This window comes from Microcaecilia unicolor, chromosome 6 (genome assembly GCF_901765095.1).
Source record: "Microcaecilia unicolor chromosome 6, aMicUni1.1, whole genome shotgun sequence".
Classification (NCBI taxonomy): Eukaryota; Metazoa; Chordata; class Amphibia; order Gymnophiona; family Siphonopidae; genus Microcaecilia; species Microcaecilia unicolor.
In genome coordinates this window covers 131,899,065-131,913,903 of record NC_044036.1, presented here as the reverse complement: position 1 = coordinate 131,913,903, position 14,839 = coordinate 131,899,065, and the positions used below count along the sequence as shown (strand labels likewise).

Below are 14,839 nucleotides of genomic sequence, written 5' to 3'. Positions count from 1 at the left end.
AACATTTCTTACTATTTTGACCATCAAGTCATTGATGCAGTACTCTGGCCCTGAGATGGCACATTGTTTTTTTTTTTTTTTGTGGTGTATGATATAGTGCCTCGGTGAGTTCTTATCTTTTGCTTCTGGCCTGTCTCTCCAACACAGCAACTCTTCTTCACATTTTCTGCATTGGTTAAGAGAGGAGGAGTTCAAAGTGCAAAAAAGCACCAATGGCCTTCAGGTTAAGGACAGCAGAACTTCTTTGTAAGACCTGACATGGGCCATGTTTTGGCATATGCATCTGCATCAGGGGTCAGTATACTAAAATCCATTCGATCTAGAAATGCTATCCAAAAACAGATTTGCACCTCGGTGTGCAATTCTGGTCACCACATCTCAAGAAAGATATAGTGGAATTAGAAAAGGTACAGAGAAGGCCAACGAAAATGATACAGGGGATGGGACCACTTCCCAATGAGGAAAGGCTGAAGGGGCTAGGGCTCTTCAGCTTGGAGAAAAGACGGCCGAGGGGAGATATGATAGAGGTCTATAAAATAATGAGTGGAGTGGAATGGGTAGATGTGAATCGTTTGTTTACTCTTTCCAAAAATACTAGGACTAGGGGGCACGCGATGAAGCTACAAAGTAGTACATTTAAAACAAATCGGAGAAAATATTTCTTCACTCAACGTGTAATTAAACTCTGGAGTTCGTTACCAGAGAATGTGGTAAAATCAGTTAGCTTAGTGGGGTTTAAAAAAAGGTTTGGATAGCTTCCTGAAAGAAACGTCCATATGCCATTATTAAGATGGGCTTGGGGAAAATCCACTGCTTATTTCTAGGATAAGCAGCATAAAATGTACTGTTTTGGGATCTTGCCAGGGATTTGCCACTGTTGGAAACAGGATGCTGCTCAGCTCGATGGACCTTCAGTCTGTCCCAGTATGGCAAACACTTATATACTCGAGAAGAGTCAATCTCTGCCCTGTTCTCTGGGTTTTATACTTTCCTCCAAAAACTAAGACTGTAATGTCATTGGGTTATTTCCCAGAATAGACTACCCCTTCATTGTTTTTGATTGGAGGTACTCTGGGGTGGGGACCCAGAACGCTGCTCCTGTCACTGCACAGCAAGGCACATTGTAGTATCCTGCTATAAATAGACTGACAATATTTAAGAGGTTTAATCTGATATGTATTAAAAAAAACAGTTCTGCCATGAAAAGTGGGCATATTGTGGTGCAAATCTGGTTATCATAGCAGAGCCCATGATTTGTAGATATGTCATTATTGAAGCAGAGGTAGTTGTAGATTCAGGTGAACTTGATTCATTTTGTGATGATTTCTAGTGTGTATTGATGGTCCAGAGTAGACGCCTTTAGAAATCTGGCTCATAGATTTATGCCACCTGTTTTATTTAAAAAGGTGGTATAGAAGATCTCAAATATAAATATAAACATAAGATTTACCAGCACAACTGAAGTTTTTTTTTATTTTTTGGAGATAACAGCAAGGGTTTGGAGTAGATAAATTGCTAATTTTAATACTGTAAACTGAAGCAGTGTGTTTGCTTTATATCCATTTTCATATTACATGTTTAACTCATTGTATAGGAGGCAACAATTTTTAAAATAAATTAATATTTTGTTAACACATTGTAATGGAAGTGAATTTTAAAGATTGTTTTTCAACCCTTTCTTGAACGACCAGTGCACTCGGGGTCTGTATTGTTGATTAGAAGTAATTCTGTTTAAAAATGATTGTTTAAGTGTTACCTTAAAAGATTGCTTTTCAGCCCTGCTTTTGTCTGATAATACACTCTGAAATCTTGTCTCTGACTGAAAGTAACTTTTCTTGTATGCAGAAGATAAGACACAGCTCTAACTAATTTGGTATGCAAAGGGGAGGATGGCACTTATTTTCCCAAGCCCAACTTGGCCACCTGGACTTGGGAGAGCATGTGATCACGTTCCCACAGACATAAGCATAGAAGCATTCTGTAATTTTCCATAGAAGCTGTCTGTAATTTTCCTTAGCTCTGAACATGAGCTCAACCTAATAAAAAGGGAGGGCTTGTCACAGTGGGGTTGGAGTTCATCTGTGAGTAACGTACGGACTGCGCAGAAGGCTTGTTCCTGGTCCAAAGCTCCTAGCTCTCGCTGTGTGAACTGGGCCCCCCCAGCTGATGATAAGAGCCTGGATGATGAAGACCAGTGATGATTGTATGCATGTATATTGTTGCTTCCTTTCCTGGTCTAAAGAACTCTTTGCATTGCTTAGATGTAGAGACCAATGTGGCATTACTTATGTAATGATTGTGTATAGAGTTAATCATGGTATATGTGCTAACCATTATGTGTATATATGTATATATCTTAATCATTGTAGAATTTAGCTCCTCTAATAAAGGTTTCATTTACTCATTACGAATCCAAAAGAATCCACAGTAATTATTGGGCAGTCTGTGTTAGTGAAACAGGCTGTAAATCCATAGCATTACACTCAGGAACACACTTCTGTTCATATTGCAAGGCAAAGGAAGGTGTGTAGTGCGCAAGTTTTAAACGAATGCTAATTTGACTCCTTTTTGGCCCTGTTTACTAAGGTACACTAGCGTTTTTAGCACGTGCACAAAATTAGGAATATTGTGGGTGCCTACACAGTTAGCGCCTGTAGCGTGGCTTTGTAAACGGGGCCCTTTATGTCTATGACAATGGCAGTTCCTTAAGCTCTGTCCACAGGACCCTGGATCTGTGTAATGGAGTAAAGTTTGCATTTTCATAAGTACATAAGTATTTCCATACTGGGATAGACCAAAAAGTCCATCAAGCCCAGCATCCTGTTTCCAACAGTGGCCAATCCAGGTCACAAATACCTGGCAAGATCCCAAGAAAGTACTAAACATTTTATACTTCTTATCCCAGAAATAGTGGATTTTCCCCAAGTCCATTTAATAATGGTCTATGGACTTTTTCTTTAGGAAGCCATCCAAATCTTTTTGTAAACTCTGCTAAGCTAACCACCTTTACCACATTTTCTGTCAACGAATTCCAGAGTTTAATTACACTCAGATTCGTTTTAAATTTACTACTTTGTAGCTTCATCGTATGCCCCCTAGTCCTAGTATTTTTGGAAAGCGTAAACAGACGCTTCACATCTACCCGTTCAACTCTACTCATTATTTTATAGACCTCTATCATATCTCCCCTCACCCACCTTTTCTCCAAGCTGAAGAGCCCTAGGCGCTTTAGCCTTTCCTCAATGCTGGTTTAGATCATATTGCAATCATGCCAAGTTCTTTCTAGGCCAGATAAATATTCAGCTCATTTTAGAGCTGGCAGACACCTGGCAAAATGCGCTACACTGAGCGGCAGAGCAAGCAAGTGCTGAGGATTCCAAATCACAGGCACTGAATATGAATCGTGATGGAAATGAGAGAGAGGAGGCCGCTCTGCATCTCTCGGCATACAAGCTTGCCTGAATCTTGGTCTTTTCATTCTTTTGGCGTGAGATTTCCTTTCTTATTACTTCTGAAGATGTGGTAATGTTTTATAACGGCAGCAATAAAAATTGCTTGTTGGAGAGAGGCAGCTTAGGTGCTTATGTAAAATAGGCTTCAGCGGTTATCACTAGGAGTGTGCAAATGCTCCAATGCAAGTGCAATGTGTAGATTTTATTAAGTATGCGTGTACATCACAACTTCATCCAAGCCATGCCCTTGAAATGTCTGGACAGGGTCTGCATACAACTGAGTGCAAGTCAGCATTGTGGAATTATTTGTTTGTATTCACTCCTGCAGTTTTTTTAAAAGCCATTTTCTGTTTGTAAAACATGTTTTTCACACAAATGTTGCTTCATAAAATTACCCGATAGTCTCCAAGAGTTTTTCTTATGCCCCTCCCTCTAATCCTGTTGCCTCCCCTCCCACCCCATCTCCCCAGTCCTACCCCTCCCTCCATAGTTGTTGGTACCTACGTATTGTTGTTGTATAGTTTTTGTTCGGTTGATGTGCTATCAATGTTTGTAAGAATGTTCATGTTTGTGTCTTCAATAAAAATGTTGAAACATAAAAATTACCCGATAGTTCTTATATGTGCTTAACATATAGAGGGTACAGATTTTATTGTGAAACCCGTATTTTCAAAGACCTTGTCTTCCGGGTGTATTTGTACTTTTCATGAGAGGCCACATTTAGGATTTCCAGCTATTGAGACTGTCACAGAGGAGCCGATTAGCTGTGAGAACTAAGTGGGGATCCTGTATTCTCTTCTAGGCAAGATGGTGGACTACAAAGACCATACTGGATAGGGAAGAATCTTGCAGGTGGTCTTGGTATGCGGCTGGCAGCTGGGATGTTTCTTTAGCAGTGTGGACAGGGGTAACTGGGTAGACTGGGCTTGTTGGTCTCTGTTTTACTGTTTCTGTTACTGTAGTACGTTTGATTCGGCAGCAGCCTAGTTTGCTTATATTTATAATAATGGCTGTGCCTAAGCTTAATTTGTTTCATAAACCTCAAAGTTACTTGTATTTTATTATGAAATAAAAATCAGAAAGCGCTCTTGGTTTATTTATTTAAAATGAGTTGTATCCCATTAATCTTTTCAGTTGTCAACAGGTTCTAAAAAAACATACATAATCTCACCAGGTATAATGACATTAATAAAGAGACCTGATGTGTCTCAGAAAGTAAGGGAGAGCAGGGATAGATACATTAGAAAGTGCAAATCTTTCCACAGCCTTTGATACTGTCCCTCAGAATCGATTGCTTCACTTGGATGCAAGAGCTGGGATGTCAGGATGCAGTCAGTTCTGGGGTGCTTTCCCTCTTATTTTCTTGTGAGTCCAGACATTTATTTGGAATGTAGCCTTTGAGTTCCAATATGTGAAGCAGGGGTCCCTCAGTATCTTTGTCACCAGTTTTGTTTAATGTATTTATGGCACCACTGGCTTTTCTTATGTGATGGTTTTAATGTGGAAAGCTATATGTAAGCTGATAATATATTGCTCTTGGTTCATGTATCCAGAGGTCAGAAAGAAGTGGTTGGTACCTTGAATGAATGTCTGGGGAAAGCATATAATTGGCTGGTCTTAATACTCATAAGCCCTCCCTTATGTGGTTTTTGATGAGGGGCCTGTGTTTGCTTAGTTGGTCATGGTTGACTGAGGTGCTGTTATGTTAGCTTTCCGATATGACACAGAAAAGCAGAGGTGATGATCCATAGCGGTGAGCAACAGAAATGGAGCAGAGCAGGAAAATAGGATTTAAATTTTAACAAATTTATATATAGATGTTTTATAACCTCTAATGTTGCCTACCTAGGCAAAACGTGGCCACATCAGGTCTTTGTTATTGTTGATCAATAAATTTGTTGAAATTTCCATTACATAGTTTCCCACTATTCCATTAATCAGCAGGTGGAGATAGAGAACTGAAAACTCAAGGTAAGTGAGTTTTTGGATTTGAAGCCAGGTTCATGCACAACTGTTGACTTGCCCTGTGCCAGCTTACCAGGGTTCACGATTGATGTTTCCTACCTGCTTGTACTAGTCACACACTTTTTAGATGTGTATATGACCCCTGACACAAGCATTGTATGCCGAAACACAGCTGTGTTGGGTCTCCTTGTATGTGCCACAGACGCTGGTTGAAATGAAGTTTCCTTGGTTCTTCAAGTGTAGTTCATTACCTTGCTGTTTTGTTTGCTCCTCATCTGTATAGATAACATGATTCCCAGGAAAAGTCTATAGTCTGTTATTGAGATGGACATGGGGGAAGCCACTTCTTGCCCTGGGATTGGTAGCATGGAGTTGTGCTACTAATTGGGTTTCTGACAGATACTTGTGACCTGGATTGGCCACTGCTGGAAGCAGGATACCGGCCTAGATGGACCATTGATCTAGCCCAGTATGGCTATTTTTCTGTTCCTATGTTTTTTTAAATGAGAATTCCATGCTCTAAATTCAAGGTGACTTTTTATCCAGGTTCAGTAACTCATGGGCAGGTGATAAGTCTTAGATTCCTGTGGAATGTGGGAAGGATGATCAGGAGAAGGCTCTCCAATATTGGCAGCATTCATTGTGTGCTAGTGGCAAGAACAAAAATGAGAGAGGTCCTCTGCCTGGTAGGAATTGGCCACTTTCTGACATCACTAGCTGTCCTGTTGCTGGCCCCGAATGAGAGAGAGACCTGACAATCCAGATATGAAACTTATGATCAACTGTGGAGGTGACCTGCCTTTTATTTAACAGGGCAGTATGCAAATTTGAGTTGTGAGCTTTGATGTTCTCTTTAAGAAACCAGTGAAAGTTTCAAGGCAGGAGTAATTACGAGGCTGGGGTAAGTGTATTTATGAGCCTGATAACTGCTACATGGCACAGCTGGAGACTTTGACTTGAAAGGGAGAAATGACTTCACCTAGGCTCTGTGCTCTTGTAAATGAAATTCATGTGTCAGGTTCACTGACGTTGCTTGTTTTTCTCTGTTAATTTTCAGACTGTTCTCTTTGCATACGCAAATTTTTATCCTACAAAACACAGTGCCCGACTTGTTGTGTGGTAAGTCCCTCTTCTCTGTCTATATGGGATCTGGGCTTTTGCTGCTATGAGCCCTCATGTGTGAATATTACGTTTAATGATCTGATATACTGATTATTTGTCATATCTAAGCAGTTTAAAATACATGCATTCTTTGATTAAATAAAAAAGGAAGGCGGGGGTGTTAAAAAGGAGATACAGGAACATAGTAGATGAGGGCAGATAAAGACCTGTACCGTCCATCCAGTCTGCCCAACAAGATAAACTCGTAGTATAAGGTATGATGTGATACTACAAAAGTATACTTGATCTTGATATAGAACACTGATGTAGAGTAGGGCAATACAGGATGATATAATTTTTGCTATCACCAGTGTAAAAACCCCCCATAGGGCTAACGGGTACCTCGACCAATCAGAGGATCTGGGTAACTCCCTGCAGGCTGTTAAGAATGTGCCTATTCATGGCTCTTCCAGGATAGGTAATGGCACTGAATATTGGGTGTATTTAGCTAGCATTTAAAGAAACACTGACCACTGGGAGTCTCTTAATTGTAGAGTTCTAAAAATTGGGGACAGGAATATTAGAAGTGGAATGATTTGCTATTTCCAATCTAGTTTTAGTGTAACAAGAAGATTTTCCAGTACTGATATGACGACGAGAGGGTTTATGGCCATGACTGAGGGATTACTATGGTGAGAAATACTTGGCTGAGTCTTAACATAAATTCTGAATCTGATCTGATAGGAGACGGGCAGTTCTCTCTGCTTGTTCACATAAAACGTAGCTCTACCTGTTAGAATTAGGACAGTTTATTGGCCAGTTAAATTAGCCTTAGATTAAGAAATATATAGTTTCCGGGTGTGGAGCCCCTTTACATCAGCTTCCCCACTTAAGTTTGACTTAGAAATGAGAAATCTGACCAGCCACCATAACAGGAAGGCCGTTTTGGGGGTGGGGGTGGCGGGTGCATTGTCCTGTGGGTCTTTGTCCTTTATTAGCCTGGTCACCATCAAGAAAGTTTAGTAAGTAGGTTTTTATGCAGTGGAAACATTAAAGAGTGTATCTGAAATTGCTTAACTGGCATAGTTTTGATGAAGAAAGGAGAAAAATCCCTGTCAGCACCCAAAGCTGGTCTGTGGGGCGGGCACTAGATATTCAACCTTAAAATGGAAGCTTATCTTAGAATTGTTACTGCAGTATATTGTTACATAGTTGCAGTTTCATTGTTTGTGATCTTTCATGTATTGTAACAATCTTTACCGTAGAAAACAGGAAATCAGATTGAAAGTTAATATAGTAAAATAAAGAGACCCAACTCCCAGTCACTAAGGTTTTCTCTCTGAGTGATCATCTTCCCAACCCCTCTACAAGTCGTTGGTGAGGCCCCACTTGGAGTATTGTGTTCAGTTTTGGAGGCCGTATCTTGCTAAAGATGTAAAAAGACTGGAAGCGGTGCAGAGAAAAGCTCCAAAAATGGTATGGGATTTGCGTTGCAAACCGTACAAGGAGAGACTCGCTGACCTGAACATGTAAATTTTAAGGGGCTTCGACGTTAGTTTCAGAACTTAGTACAAGAACAGTGCTGGACAGACTTCTACGGTCTTTGCCCTGAGAATGGCAAGGACAAATCAAACTCGGGTGTACATATTATTATTACATTTGTATCCCACATTTTCCCACCTTTTTCAGGCTCAATGTGGCTTACATTTAACCGTTAACGGTGTTAGCCGATTACGGTTTGAACAAATACATAGTATGAATGAATACATATTATTGTGGTATAATGAGGTATATGTATGGTAGGAAACAGTTGGGGGGAACTTAGAGAGGGAAAGGGGGAAGAAAAGTCGGGTATCGCATACCATGTAAAATGAGTTTATCTTATTGGGCAGACCGGATGGATCATTCAGGTCTTTATCTGCCGTCATTTACTATGTTACTCTTTGGGGTTCTACATGGAATGTTGCTACTAATTGGGATTCCAGAATCTTCGGAACTCTTTAGGATTCCAGAATCTTCGGAACTTTTAGTACAAGAACAGTGCTGGGCAGACTTCCACGGTCTGCGCCCTGATCGTGGCTCAATAGATATGGATGGGCTGGAGTGTAAACTTTAAGGGGCTTCGATGTTAGCTTCAGAACTTAGTACAAGAACAGTGCTGGGCAGACTTCTATGGTCTGTGCCCTGAGAAAGGCAAGGACAAATCAAACTCAGGTATAAAGTATCACATACCATGTAAATGAGTTTATCTTGTTTGGCAGACTGGATGGACCGTACAGGTCTTCATGTGTTGTCATTTACTACTATTCATCAGACTAGAAAAACATTTTAACAGATGATGGGCTGAAGTTAGTTGGAAAGAATCTGAGTTCTGAGGCTGTGAAATGACCAGGCTTGTGTATATGTAGTAGAAGCAGTGCATGCAAATCTCTGTCGTGAATTTTCATTGTGGATATCCTGAAAATCCTGACTAGCTGGCGTGCCTGTAGGCCCAGGTTTGGGAACCACTGCCCTAGGAAATTCAGGGATCATGGGAGTGTCTCATCTCATTGCATAGGAACAAGCTGTTACTGGTGTGATGAGCTAATGCTTGTTCAGACGGTCGGTCATGAAATGTGGATCTTATGTTTATTGAAATGTGCAGCTGAAATTGTCTTTACTCTCTCTGTCTCTTATTTTTATAGGCTGTAGTGGAACCTGACCTGAGGAATAACCGAATATTAGATGAGCTTGTCAAAAACTTTCAGTCTGCCAGGTATATTCCGCCTTTGTGGGCGAGGGAGCTCCAGCCTCAAGGATGAGGGTGGAGAACATCTTTCATGGTCCAGTGCTGAAGTTTCACATCATTTTTGTTTTGGTCTCTCTTTATTTATCACATTTTGCCAAAACAGTATAGTGTGTTTGAGTGGTGAATTCATTCATATATATAATGAGACAGAGCTTTTTCTGAGCCCTCATCAGGTTGTTTCTGTGGGGAAGATTTGGCAGGTGACAGATAGTACAGATTATCTTAGAGGTTAGTACTGACAGGAGGACTATCCTGCTTAAGAAGTGCTTTAGGGCTTAGAGTAAAGCAGTAGGACGAGCACCAGGCAAGCCAGGGTTATTTATTGATTTATTTGAAGACAATTATTATCCACTGATCTCCAGTAGTTCTTAGTGGATGCCATAGAAACATACGTTAAAAACAGTAAACACAAGACAAATTATATAACAAAAACAATACTCCATACATGTTTGATTTGTATCTGTATTGATATGCATCGTTAGCCGCTTTGAACCTATATAGGGATGAAGCGGGTTACAGATGTGAATTTAGGTTAGATAACAGAATAGCAAGAACAAACCTTCACATAAATTCCTTGGCTGAGATAAAAGCCTTTTATTTTTGGGGGAAACTGAACAAGTCAGATTTGAACTTCACGTGCTAGGCAGTGAGTTCCAAAGACCAGTCCCCTCAAAATCAAACCCTCCTCTCTCTGATGTTCTTAATGACCTTGGACAACTTCACCTTTCACTGCCTCTGGTACCAACTTAGATTTAAAAAAGATTTGGTCACGTTCCTAAAGGAAAGATACATAAACCAGGTAGACCTGGGCAAAGCCGCTGCTTATCCCTGGAGGTAGAAGCATGAAATGTAGCTACTTTTTTGGATTCTATATAAGTACATAAGCACTGCCACGCTGGGAAAAGACCAAGGGTCCATCAAGCCCAGCACTCTGTCTCTGACAGCGGCCAATCCAGGCCCCAAGAACCTGGCAAAACCCCAAAATTTAATAACGATGAATGGACTTTTCCTTCAGGAATCTGTCCAGACCCCCTTTGAACTCAGCAATGCCAGCTGCCGTCACTACCTTCTCCGGCAATGAGTTCCAGAATCTAACCATGCGCTGAGTAAAGAAAAACTTTCTCCGATTTGTTTTAAACCTACCACATTCTAATTTCATCTTGTGTCCCCTGGTTCTATTATTGTTAGAAAGCGTAAACAAACGCTTCACATCTGTCCACTCTACCCCACTCATTATTTTGTAGACCTCTGTCATATCACCCCTCAGCCGCCTTTTCTTCAGGCTAAAGAGTCCTAGCCTTCTTAATCTCGCCTCATAAGGTAGTCGTCCCATCCCTTTTATCATTTTCGTCGCCCTTCTCTGCACCTTCTCCAATTCCTTTATATCTTTTTTGAGATCGACCAGAACTGAACACAATACTCCAGGTGCAGTTGCACCATGGAGCGATATAACGGCATTATAACATCCTCATGCTTGTTTTCCATCCCTTTTCTAATAATACTCAACATTCTGTTCGCCTTCTTAGCCGCCGCAGCAGCACATTGAGCTGAAGATTTCAACATCCTATCCACGATGACTCGCAGATCCCTTTCTTGGTCCGTAACTCCTAAAGCGGAACCTTGCATGACATAGCTGTAATTCGGGTTCCTCCTTCCCACATGCATCACTTTGCACTTGTCAATGTTGAACTTCATGTGCCATTTGGACGCCCAATCCCCCAGTCTCATGAGGTCTTCTTGCAATCTTTCACAGTCCTCCTGCGACGAGACGACCCTGGATAACTTTGTGTCATCTGCGAATTTAATTACCTCACTAGTTACTCCCATCTCAAGGTCATTTATAAATATATTAAAAAGCAGCGGTCCCAGCACAGACCCCCGAGGGACCCCACTAACTACCCGTCTCCATTGAGAATAATGACCATTCAACCCTACTCTCTGCTTCCTATCTTTTAACCAGCTTTTAATCCATAATAATACACTGCCTCCGATCCCATGACTCTCCTTTGGAGTCTTTCATGAGGCACTTTGTCAAATGCCTTCTGAAAATCTAGATTCTACTAGATACTTGTGAGCAGAAATGGCCACTGTTGGAAACAGGGTTCTGAACTTGTTGGACCTTTGATCTGACCAGTATGACAGTGCTTATATTCTCAATTAAAAAGAAACCCATGAATACCTATGTTGAAGCAACTGAAGGAAGAATGATAAGTTATATATTGGAAATAATTTGATGCCTTTTTTAAAGAAGTGCAACATATGGACTGAATCGGTGGTAGTGGTTTGTACAGAGGAACGTGGGTTTCATTCCACTTTGGACCTTTTGTTCTCCAGGTTGGCTGTAGATACCATGCCTGTATCTCCTTTGAGAGAACGGAGAAGGGGAAAGGGGTTAAAGTCCTGGAATGGTAACTCCAGTGTGGCTGTCTTTGGAGTATATGATTGTGGGTTCCAGAAGGAGCTCTGGACATGTCCCTTTCCCTTCGAATAATGCCTAGTTAGTTGTACATGACGGCCAGTGCACTAGAACCCTAGCCAGGAGCAGCGGAAATTACCGCGACACTCCAAAAAACATGCAAGAGATGTTAAGTAAAACTGGGAGTGAGAGATCATTTCTAGAATGGAGATTGGTGTTTGAGGAACCTAGGCAGAATTTAGAGGAGGTGTATGCTCTGATCATCTTTTGTTTCTCCCTACTTGTCCTTAGATGAAAAATGGTGTGAATTAATAACTTGTTGTGTTTGCTGAAGGACCTAATCTGTTTATAGCCCAGGCTCATCTAGCTCGAGAACTGATACAATTTAAGAGCAAATGTCAAACAGCCCCTTCTTGTTTTTGTGCTTGTGCATTGCTGAGGAGCTGGTGGGTTAATATTCATTTTCCATTAACTGATTAGTCTCCTCTATACATGTTAATTAATTCTATATAGCTGCCATTTGTCTTTACAAAGCTTGCAATGTCAGGCTCTAGGTTATTGTACAAACTCAAGAAGATGAAGGTCTTAACCAGATGTCTGAAATTTCATGATGCTTGTAAGCCATTCTGACTCTTATTATTATTATTATTAGCATTTGTATAGCGCTACCAGATGCACGCAGCGCTGAACACCTGACACAGAGAGACAGTCCCTGCTCAATAGAGCTTACAATCTAAAGTAATACAGACAGACAAGACAATAAGGGCAAGTACTGGATGAGAAGGAACAAGGAGAGGCAAATGAGTAGTGGCTGGGAGCCAAAAGCAGTAGTGAAAAGGTGGGTTTTCAGCATAGATTTGAAAATAAGTAGAGGTGGAGCAAGACGTACAGGCTAAGGAAGTTTATTCCAGGCATAAGGTGCCGTGAGAGAAAAGGAACGAAGCCTGGAGTTAGCAGTGGAGGAGAAGGGGGACGACAAGAGAGACTTGTCCAGTGAGCGGAGATCACGGGGAGGAATGTAGGGAGAGATGAGAGTGGAGAGGTAGTGGGGGGCTGCAGAATGGAATCATTTAAAGGTCAGTAAGAGAAGTTTGAACTGTATACGGAAGCGGACAGGGAGCCAGTGAAGCGACTTGAGGAGTGGGCTAGTGTGGGTATAACAATTTTGGCGGAAAATAAGCCGTGGTGCAGAATTTTGGACAGATTGGAGAGGAGAGAGATGACTGAGCGGAAGACCAGTAAGAAGTAAATTGCAATAATCCAAGCGAGAGGTTGTAACTCTTGATTGAAAATCATGACTAATGATGGGTCACTTCGGCAGGCATGCATTCATCAATGGACCGCACTAAAATATTAGTCCCTATTTCTCCCCATTACAATTACTTAGGAGCTAAGCTTACATTATATAAATTGACCATATGATAATTATTTTTATTTATTTACAGCATTTCTATCTCACATTTTCCAACTAGCGTTGTTTCAATGTGGCTTACGTGGAACTAAGAAATACAATAAAATAGGGGATGTGAATTTCACCGAATTGGCTTGAAGAGAGGGGGAGAAGTGAGGCAGGAAGAAATATGAAGGACAGGTGGAAGGGCGACAGGGTAGGGAGGTGGATGTATCAGCGGAAGCTAATGTGGGGTCGTGACCAGGCTAGGGACGTAGGGGACGTTGCTGAGTAAGAGTGATTATTCATAGCTGATTCACAGTGAAGCTTTGTGGAAGGATTTTTTGAAGAAGTGGGCCTTGAGTCATTTACAGAAGATCAGGTAAGTATCTAGACTCCTCAGTGCTTTAGGGTGTGCATTCCAGCTCTTAGTGCATAGGTAGGTGAAGCCTGATGAATAAACTGTCTTGTATCGTACACCCTGGCAATTGGGGAAGTGGAGTGTGTGATAGCTTTGTGCTTCTGTATATATGTTATATAGCGGCAGGGTTATTGGTTCAACATGTATTCCGGAGCCAGACCGAAGGCGATTCTGTATGTTAGTGTCCAGAGCTTGAAAATTATCCTTGCCTGCACAGGGAGCCAGTGCAGGGCTTGCAGTAGCGGGCTGTTGCTTTCAAAGCACGATTTTCCAAAGATCAGTCGGGCGGCGGTGTTTTATGTCATTTGAAGTTTTTTTTATAATTGAATCTTTACAGCCAGCATAGATGCTGTTACAGTAGTCAATGTGTGCAAGTGTTAAGATTTGTACAAGCATCTGGAAGACTTCTCTCGGAAAGTAGCTTCTGTTGCGCCTCAGTTTCCACAGTGTATGGAATGTTTTGGTTGCGGTATTCTTTGTTTCAGTCTAGTGTGATTCCTAGGGTGTTCAGATTGTCTGCTACTGGGTAAGTGGTCCCATCAAGGGTAATACTGCAAGGAGGCCTTCTCCAGCAACTGGATGTGAGCACTAAGAACTGAGTGTTGAGTTTGAGTTTGAATGCTGTGGTCAAGGATTCCAAGATATTTAGTCCTTGAGTTATTAACGTGTTTGGTTTTGACGTGTCTTCACTAAATGGGATGTATATGGATACATCGTCAACGTAGATTAATGGGTTGTATGTGCATTAGATACTATAACGCATGTTTGACACACCTGACGTAGATATACAGTCCTGCTGTATAACCCTGTGGACCCTTTTGAAGGAAAATGTAGATCAATATTATCTTTGAGATTTTGGGGGGATTCCTTGCAGTCAGCCATCAGGAAGAAAGGAAATTCAGATGCCTTGATCAGGTTCCACATAGGGTTAGAGAAATTATTCCTAGTGTACTCCAAACAGTAAACAGATTTGCAAAATGCACAGTAGTGAAACCTAAAAAGAGGCAGGTGCGGTAATATATTAGGCTGTAGATCTGTACCCATATATGTCAGTCGTTACTGATTGTTTGGTTGGCTGTGCTAAAATGAAGCTTTAAATGAGATGCACAGTGCAAATGAAATGAAATCTCAGCTTAATCCATTTTGTCAGTGTTAACTGATGCTGACCTGGGAAGAAAGTGGAGCCCATGGTGCTGAAAATGAGCCATTAATTCTCATCGTGATGGTGATGTGTGACATTCATGGAGGGTGCATTGGGGGGGGGGGGGGGGGGGGGGGTTGAGAGGTGAAGGAGAGTCATCCTATC

At 41.4% G+C, this 14,839-nt stretch overlaps 1 protein-coding gene across 5 annotated transcripts in view; it reads left to right on the top strand.

Annotated features, from left to right (window-relative positions):
* The window catches only part of RAD18 (RAD18 E3 ubiquitin protein ligase), a 185,732-nt gene that overhangs the window by 26,996 nt on the left and 143,897 nt on the right, over nt 1-14,839 (top strand). For all 5 annotated transcript variants that reach the window (XM_030207274.1, XM_030207273.1, XM_030207275.1 and 2 more), the window contains exons 3-4: nt 6,475-6,536; nt 9,203-9,273. In XM_030207274.1, coding sequence (XP_030063134.1) covers nt 6,475-6,536; nt 9,203-9,273 — 133 coding nt within the window. The remainder of the gene's footprint in view (nt 1-6,474; nt 6,537-9,202; nt 9,274-14,839) is intronic.